A 9648-nucleotide genomic window follows, 5' to 3' on the forward strand; every position below is an offset into this window, starting at 1 on the left:
AATGCAATTTAAAAAAAACAAAAATGTCATACATTCTGGATTCATTACAAATCAACTGAAATATTGCAAGCCTTTTATTATTTTAATATTGCTCATCATGGTTTACAGTTTAAGATTAAGATTCCCAGAATATTCTACTTTTTTGATATAGGATATTTGAGTTTTCTTAAACTGTAAGCCATGATCAGCAATATTAAAATAATAAAAGGCTTGCAATATTTCAGTTGATTTGTAATGAATCCAGAATGTATGACATTTTAGTTTTTTTAATTGCATTACAGAACATAAAGAACTTTATCACAATATTCTAATCTTCTGAGACAGTCCTGTAGAGTTAAAGAAGATTTATCCCAGGACTATCAGGTCTTTTTCAGGTCGTTACTCTGTATGACATTTTTGTTTTCATTTCCCAAAGACATTTATTTAGTAGACATATTTAAAGATCTGCCTCCCATCAGCTGCTCATTCACCTGCGTGGCCCTGTTGCTGCTGTTGTTCAGGTGTGGATAGTGGAGAACTGGATGTGCAGATGCAGGGAGAGGAGGAAGAGGAAGACGAGAGGCGGAAGGACCAACAACAATCCAGAGAAGACAACCGAGCAGAGAGAAGCACAGAATCCACAATTCACACGGTTCCAGAGCTGCTGCAAGATGCCCTGCAGGTAGATCTGTCTGTTCCTCCGTCTGTTCCTCCGTCTGGGGGGTATCAGGCTCCACGCCTGGGTTTGCTACAGTTTGTGTCCGATGCACTGAAGCCTGAATGTGTTCCTGCAGAAAGAGGAGAGAGACCCGGAGGAGATGAGGAGAGAGATGGAGCTCCAGCTGGAGGCCTTTCATAAACTGGCTCCAGGCACTCAGGAGGAGGTGAGACCAACTCGGGATCAAAGTTTCTGTTCCAGCTACTCTCACAACCACAAAATAAGGAATACACGTATGTGCAGCACATGTGTAAATCTCATACACACGCACATACACGTATTTTTGGCTTTGTGTTTTTCCATGCAGCATACGAGCTGTTTACCCTAGATAACTGCTTAACTTGAATGTGCTTGAATAATTGAAGCCTAATTTGACTAAATTAGGTTCAAGAAAGTCCAAACTACTGCAGCCAACCGCTTTAATAATGTAGAAATAGGCCCTTTGCTCAGTGAGTGAGCGAGTCTGTCATGGAAATCCACAGTTCAAAGCAGATTGAGTTAATTCGGATGAACATGGAGCAAACCACCACCAGGACCGCATCTGTGGAACACAAACACCAGTGGGCTTCAGCTCTCTTTTCCATTTCATTCACTTCCTTGGCATCAGCAAAAGTTATCTCATGGTACTTTACACAGAAAGCAGACGACTTCAATCAGTCCAGTCCAGTTTATTCCAGTTCACGGTCATTTATCTGGTCAGATTAATTCCAATAGAGTGTGCATTCAGGATTCATCCCTCAGTGCCACAGAGGACTAGGCAGCAGTGGGAAGAATAAACCCATGAACAAACTCTGAACCCGAGTCGGAACCAGAGTCCTGCCTCAATCATTAATTAGACTGAAACTGACTTAAGGCTGAATTATGGTTCTGCGTCAAAACGACGCCGTGCCTACGGCGTGTGGTTTTTGTACACGCAGAGGACACGCCGTCACATGCGCCGTCACAGACGTGCACCTCACGAAAATTGTAACTACGCGTCGAGGAGACGCCGACCACACGCAGACCGAGAGGGCTGTGATTGGTTCGTTTGAAAGCGAAGCATTTCCGGTTTCCGGTTTGAATCAGTAGTGAACTTCCAGGGCTTTTTTCTTCGTTTATATGTGATTTTTTTTGTTTTTGTTTTTTGCACAATAGTTGTCCTTATTTCTTTGATTTACTGTGACCGGAAAAAGTCGGATAAACCATTCAGAAAAAGATCGCTAACTAGTGGCCGCGGGGGGTACTGCACCGCGACCAAATGGAGAGACGGAGAACTCTGAACGATTCGTGACGGCGTCACGGGTGCGCCGTGTGCTCTGCGTGTGTGTGACGCAGAACCATACCCGCACCTTAATACAATCAGTTCAGGCTGAGCCCGGCCGGGTCCCACGGGCAAAGACCCGGCCACCAGGCGCTCGCCTACGAGCCCCAACCCCAGGCCTGGCTCCAGGGAGGGCCCCGGTGACGCCGGTCCGGGCGACGTGACGGTCCTTGATGTTTTCTGTATGTTTGAATGTGGTCCCAGTGAGTGGCAGGTCTCACGTAGGACTGGATGGGTTTAGTCCAGGTCATGTAACGGAGCGTCCCGCTCTGCTCTGGTCTTGTGTCCCAGGAGAGCGCGGCGGCGTCCATGTGGCACCAGTACCAGGCTCTGGGCGGGCCTCTCTCCCAGCAGCTGTGTGAGCAGCTGCGCCTCATCCTGGAGCCCACGCAGGCCGCCAAGCTCAGGTAAGGGAGGACCCGCACCCTGACACCCTGACACCCTGACACCCTGACTGATCAGCAGGTTTCCCCCGGGGTTTGAGAGACGGGGGCTTGTGGTGACGGCTGCGTCTGCGTCTCCTCAGAGGCGACTACCGCACAGGGAAGCGTCTGAACATGAGGAAAGTCATCCCGTACATCGCCAGTCAGTTCCGGAAGGATAAGATCTGGCTGAGGAGGACCAAGCCCAGCAAGAGGAACTACCAGATCTGCCTGGCCGTGGACGACTCGTCCAGCATGGTGGACAACCACTCCAAGCAGGTGAGTGTAGACAATCCTTTTCGGGACCCCTACATAAACTAAGTTTTTCCTATAAGTAATTACACCTTCATCCATGGACTGAAGAAAAACACCGGAGTCAGGTTTCGGCTGGCGTTCCGTTCAAATACTGCGAAGGTCTTTATTGCAAGAATTACAATTTGTACCAACACAGGAGAGCAGGGTTCCGGAAACCAACAAAACTCTGAAAACTTGTAGATTTTTACTCCTCTTTTATAATGTTCAAAAAGCAGGGGCCGCCCCCCAACTTCACCAGTCTTTCTCCGTTATGCGCAATCTGTCTCATCTAGGCCTCCCATCAGACAGGTTCTGCCTTCAATTCAAACCCAACAGACCTTATATTTATGACATCACTGGTATATGTGTACAATTTAGTGCATACATATGACTTTCTGTTCCTATCTGTCGACATTTGGCCCCGCATCTGTATGTCTTCTGCAGCCAAATTCACCTCTCCTTTATTATCTGACGCCCATTACGCTCCAATACTTTCCTGTCTCACACGTCTTGATCAGATAGTGTTTTTTCATATTCCCTTCCTCCGGCTCCACATCTCAATGGTCGCATTGTCAAAAGCAGTTACACCTACTTCTCCTCATACTGCGGCCTCATAGTCATAAATCTGCGCTCATCTTTATCAGCGATAGCTGTTTTAGTACTACTTGTGTGCGTGTGTGTGCTTCTCTGGGGCCATCTGCCTCGTGAGAGAAACACACACACTCATTCTGTCTTTTTTTCCTCCCTCATCTTAAAGTTCTATACAGATCATTCTGAAGTGAAAAGTTTCCAATGTTAGATTCCAACCAAATGATTACATATATATATAAAAACACCAATACCTCTACAAGAGCTGGTCCTGGCCCTGCAGGGCCCCGTCCCCCCAGGTCCAGGGGGGAGAAGGGGCAGTATTTCTGCTCAACGCTGGCCTGCTGCAGCCGTTCTAACGTCACCGTGGTCTCGTGTGCCAGGTTCCCTCCTCTTCATCAGTGGGACTTTTCTGAAAACCAGTCCACAGATCACTGGATATTTCTCTTTTGAAACAGGACTTTATTCCGATAGACCAGTATTGATAAACCAGCCGCTGATGTCCCAACCCTTTTATCCATGTTTTGTTCAGAGCCGCCGCAAGGGGTGTGCGAACCGTGCGACCGCACGGGGCCTCGCGCCCCAAGGGGCCTCGCGCTATGGGCCGTTTTTGAAAAAAAAAAAAAAAAAAAAAAAAACGTTTTTTTTTTTTCGTTTTTTCCCTTATAAATATCAACAGTCACGTTCCATTACAGACCTAAATGTGTACTAGTCTGTGCATATCAATAAATATATGTGCAATGATGACGCGTGTCTGTTGTTCAATACAACTGAGTCAGACCAAGCGCAGACACAAGGTGCTCTGATCCAGACGGGTGTAGTTGGAACAAACTGTCACACAATGTCGAGAGAACGAGACAGATTCAGGAAATTTCCATCGGGATGAAAAAAGAAAAAAACTAAAGAAAATGGAAGAGTTTAATGCCTCTCTGAAAGGCTTGTTTGATAAATTTGTTAGAAAAATCACCAATCCGACCGGGTCTCAAGCAGCCGTGGGGCCCTCCGTCGAGGCAAGTCAAATGATGATGAGGCAGGGGAAAGTATCCAGTATTTTGCTAATTGGAGAGTTAAAATTGCGTATATAGACACCCGATCCTACCCAAAAAAACCCAAAATTTCAAGGGCCCCCCCGAGCCATTTCGCACAGGGCCTCGCAAATCTCCCAGACGGCTCTGGTTTTGTTGATAGTAAATGTAGTTATAGTTCTTCATCTTATTTATCCACACAGACACATCAATAATAATTGTTTGTTTGATTAATGTATCTAAAAATGTTGTTTGGGTTGAGGTATAAAGACTGGACATTTGCCGACATGGAACTGATGTAAATGTTGACTGAGCTTGTGTTAAAGCCCGTGCTCTGTGTTGCAGCTGGCGTTCGAGTCCCTGTCTGTGATCGTCAGCGCGCTCACGCTGCTGGAGGTGGGACAGGTGTCCGTGTGCAGGTGAGACCGGGGGGGTCTGAGCTGAGCTGGGCCTGATGGGTCCTGATGGGTCCCATCGGGTCCCGATGTTTATTAGTTTATTTAATTGGATCCCCATTAGCTGCCACCAGAGTGGCAGCTACTCTTCCTGGGGTCCACACACAACAAAACATCACATAAGGCACAATAAATCAACAAAACATCACATAAACACAGTAGATAACATGTCTGACAAAACCTAAAAGCAAGTAAGGCAAACATAAAAAAACAATGCAAAACATAAAAACAAACGGTATAGGCTTCAAATTAAAACAAACTAAAGTACACTAAAACTAAACATCACAATACATTAAACTATATCCATCTAATTCTTTCAGATTAAGATAACATGTGGATTCAAATTAATGTGTTTTCTAAACAGTTTTTTAAAACTTGCCTTAGTCGGTGCTTCAATAATCAGAATTGGCAACTTGTTCCACACGGAAAGAGCCCGATATATTCTAGACCTCCGGACTGAATCTGTTCTGGGTTTTGGTTTCACTAAAGAACCTCTAGTAGCCTGGTATTGTAACTATGTTGATCTCTTACATCATGTTGTTGTGAATACAGACAGTTTGGTTGTTTGCTGTAAAAGATGTTTCTGAAAAAAAAACCATTAAGTTACAAGCCAACCTCTCCTGGACTCTGAGCCATGAGAGACTGGCATGCAAACTTTCAGTACTCTGTCTCACCCCTGATGGACAGCACAATGTGAGCCTTGCAGCTTTTATTCTGAGCAATTTGAAGCTTAGAGAGGTCTTTTGTGGCTGCACCCGACCGGTGGTCCTGAATGTCCTGAATGTCCTGACGGTCCTCTCCTGTGTGCAGCTTCGGGGAGCAGGTGCAGCTGCTTCATCCCTTCCAGCATCAGTTCAACGAGCAGTCCGGCGCTCGCATCCTGCGGCTCTGCCAGTTCCAGCAGAAGAAGACCCGGATCGCCCAGGTGAGAGCTGCTCTGGCCTGGGTTTGAAGTTCTGTTCGTGTGTCCGTGTTGGTCCTGCGCTCTGGCGGGACGCTGCAGTCATCACCTCCCCCTCAAACTCCTCCTTCTCTGTCTTCTCTAGTTTTTGGAGACCTCGACGAAAATGTTTGTCTCTGCACGTCAGCAGATTCCTGGCTCTGCGAATGCAGGTAAAACCTTCTGCTCCGTCTCCATGGAAACGCCAGCTTTAGTTGTCTGTTTGGTATTTAATCAACCACACCCCTCGCGTCCAGCACTGTGGCTCATCTGGTTGGGTTGTTGGCGTCAGCTGTAGCCACGATGATGGAACCTGGAAAGGTCCCACTTCCAGACTGGACCTGCGTGTCTCTGAGCCCAGAGTTGTCCTGCTGTCCTGCTGTCTGTCATGTCCATGAACTAGCAACCTTTTCTTGTCCTTAGGCTGCTGCTGTGGCTTTTTCTGGCACTCATTTGACTCTTATCACCTCTACTTCCTGCATGAACCCTTTACCAGCCAAATAACCTGGTTTGGGAACTTAGACATCTATGAAAATGAAAATTACATACATATACAAAGTAAGAAAAGCTCCTTACAGGACTGTCTCAGAAAATTAGAATATTGTGATAAAGTCCTTTATTTTCTGTAATGCAAAAATGTAATACATTCTGGATTCATTACAAATCAACTGAAATATTGCAAACCTTTTATTATTTTAATATTGCTGATCATGGCTTACAGCTTAAGAAAACTCAAATATCCTATCTAAAAAAATTAGAATATTCTGGGAATCTTAATCTTAAACTGTAAGCCATAATCAGCAATATTAAAATAATAAAAGGCTTGCAATATTTCAGTTCATTTGTAATGAATCCAGAATGTATGACATTTTTGTTTTTTTTTAATTGCATTACAGAAAATAAAGAACTTTATCACAATATTCTAATTTTCTGAGACAGTCCTGTAAATATTCTCCAATAACCCGCTGGACTGAAAAAGGAAAAAAAGGTGGGGGTTGTTTCAGGAAAAAGTTGTAACTTGGATAAAAGAATTATCACTTTCATGCCAGTATTTTGAGGAAAAGATGCTTTAAATTCAGACTTTTTTCTCAAAATTTTGGCTTTCATATCAGATTTCTGTGACAAAAAAGGTTGGGCTCTAATAACTGAATACTAGCTGTTTAGTTTCTTAGCTCAAAACTGCAGATCTGTGTACTGTTCATGTTTCTAACCGTCTTGGCTGCCCTGAGCAGAGACGGCGCAGCTGCTGGTCATCGTGTCTGACGGCCGGGGCCTCTTCCTGGAGGGGAAGGAGCGCGTGATGGCGGCCGTGCGGGCGGCACGGGCAGCCAACGTCTTTGTGATCTTTGTCGTCCTGGACAACCCCAACTCACGGGTAAGAGAAGCACAAGTAGACTTTGGGCCAATCCCAATACACCCCCTACTTTCTACCACTAGCCCTCACCCACTACCACTAGCCCTAAAAATAGGTAGGGCCCTTGTAATCTTCCCTAGGGATTGGGACACCACTACGTCACTGCGTGGTTTACGTTCGGGTACGTAAGTGACTGCGTAGTTACGTTTGCACAAACGTCACACCGTATCAGGAAGCCCAGAGCTAAAAGCTGTTTTAATTTCCGCTGTAGCGCTGTTAATATGCCACTTTATTAAGTTTTAATATTTTTTCAGGCGTAAAAGTAACCGTTAAGATCCCCAACCTGGACTCAGTTTATCCAAATAACGCCTGCCCGATGTTTCGGAGATGAGAAGAGCCGCCGGCGATTTATGGTTCTGCGTTAAATCGATGCAGAGCCTACGCCGTAGGCTCTGCGTTGGTGTAACGCAGAACCATAAATCAGCCTTTATTCTGGCGACATCTGAAAAAACAAGCAAGCGAGTGATTATGTACATTCACTGAGTGAATATTATGAAAGTAAAATATATATTTCTCGCTAGAAATGTAATCAAAACACATTTTTATGCAGAAACTAACTCATAATATTGATTTTATTCACTAAAAATGAGAAATGTCCGCCATGTTTTTTTGTTTGATTCAGTCTGAAAATGATGACATAAAGCATTCTGGGAAGTTTTTCTAGCCCTCGGTCAGCGAGTCAGTATCTGAAATCCCTCGCCCTCAAGGGCTAGATTCATACACACTAGCCCTCGTTTTCCCCACTAACCCTACATGCAAAGAGGAATTGGGACACCACTACCCTCACGGGAACATGCAAAATGTAGGGGTAGGACTGAAAAGTAGGACTAGGGGGGGGATTGGGACTGGCCCTATCTATGTTCTAGATTCCCACTTGGGAAAGAGCTAACCCGCTGCTGTGCTGCAGGACTCCATCCTGGACATCAAGGTGCCCGTGTTCAAGGGGCCGGGGGAGCTGCCGGAGATCCGCTCCTACATGGACGAGTTCCCCTTCCCCTTCTACGTCATCCTGCGAGACGTCAACGCCCTGCCCGAGACCCTGAGCGACGCACTCCGCCAGTGGTTCGAACTGGTCACTGCAGCCGACCAGTAAACCCAGGAGATGTTTCTCTGCAAGGGAAGGGATGGAATGGATCCCCTAAATATCAGCCGCATCTGGAGAAAAGATTGACTCGCCATGTACATGTGCCTTCCATTCGTTGTTTTTACTGTAGATTTGAGCTGTTTCATAGAAGTCTCAAGTGTTTGGTTTTTATCATGGGACTTCAGTTTCTTTTATAATGTGAACTTGCATGTCTGAGATGAAATAAAGAAGTGATATCTGTATGTGTGACGTATCAATAAATACCTCTGTGCCCCGTGCAGCAGCTCTGGTTTCATCTGTGCAGATGTTCCCGTCAAACAGCAGGATTCTTCCTCCATGTTTGGAGCTGCAGGGCTCAACTCTTCCCAGTCTGGACTCAGTCCTAGCGTCAGAGTTGGGAAGAATTACTCCCAGCTATTTAGAAGTGTCCCTAGAGCAGTATTGCATCACATATTTGGATCTAATGCACTTTGAAGCACAGCAAAGTCCATGTTTTTATGGCTTAAAGATACGATTTCTGTGCCACTAGCTCATCACTGTGTCCGTTAGGAGAGTGTGCTGATGTGGATCAAATGGGATTATTTTATAACGTGTTTTATTGTATCCATGTGTAATAAATGGTTTAGAAGGCAGCGCTGTAATAACGAGTCATGACTGATCGTATGAAATATTTCAGTACCCAGATGTCTGGGACCATTTTGGATTTTCACAAATTAAAAAAATCCAAAACATGATTGAATCCAGATTTGAGAAGTCCAACTATTGTGGATTTACTTGGGGCATGGTATGAGGCAGGAAGAAAATATCAGAGGTGCTGCTATTGGTATATACATATTAATACATATATACGGTATACATACATACATATATATATATATATATATATATATATATATATATATATATATATATAGTCACACATTGGGCCAGTTAGTGACAAAGAGGGAGTCCACACATGAGTCACCAAATTCAAAAATGTAATTTATTAAAGTAAAAATTACATCAAAATAAACCAAAAGTATATGTAGGTTTAAATGTAGAGTGTCAGTCATGTATGCTGTGTGTGGGTGAGTGAAGTGTGCTGGGTGCAAGTGTTGTATGCAGGAGGAAAGAACCCAGAACCAAGCCCCAAATCTGGAAGCAGCAAGAGAGAGCAAGAGCAAGCAAGAGAAAGACTGCGAGGCTAGAGTCCCTAAATACACTGGCTCACACACACACACACACACAGGTGAGGCCAATTGGGCTGACGACCTGCCACAACTTCCATCCAGGAAGCAGAATGGCCAATCAGGAGGGAGAGGGGCAGGCCGTCACAATATATAAAACTATGAGAAGTAGACCACATATCAAGATATCAAGTTCTGGGAATACATTCTGTGGGATATTATTGATCAGATTCATGGATGTTTTATGTACTTAAGCCACAGTT

General features: G+C 44.8%; 1 protein-coding gene across 1 annotated transcript in view; it reads left to right on the top strand.

Moving 5' to 3' along the window:
* Positions 1-8873, top strand: part of mdn1 (midasin AAA ATPase 1) — a 133672-nt gene extending 124799 nt beyond the window's left edge. Inside the window, exons 94-102 of the mRNA XM_061707359.1 lie at positions 501-661; positions 774-863; positions 2289-2404; positions 2524-2698; positions 4672-4745; positions 5592-5706; positions 5828-5894; positions 6954-7096; positions 8043-8873. Of these exons, the coding sequence (XP_061563343.1) occupies positions 501-661; positions 774-863; positions 2289-2404; positions 2524-2698; positions 4672-4745; positions 5592-5706; positions 5828-5894; positions 6954-7096; positions 8043-8228 (1127 nt within the window). The 3' untranslated portion in view covers positions 8229-8873. The remainder of the gene's footprint in view (positions 1-500; positions 662-773; positions 864-2288; positions 2405-2523; positions 2699-4671; positions 4746-5591; positions 5707-5827; positions 5895-6953; positions 7097-8042) is intronic.
* The last annotated feature ends 775 nt before the right edge of the window (positions 8874-9648 follow it).

This window comes from Cololabis saira, chromosome 18 (assembly GCF_033807715.1).
Source record: "Cololabis saira isolate AMF1-May2022 chromosome 18, fColSai1.1, whole genome shotgun sequence".
NCBI lineage: Eukaryota > Metazoa > Chordata > Actinopteri > Beloniformes > Belonidae > Cololabis > Cololabis saira.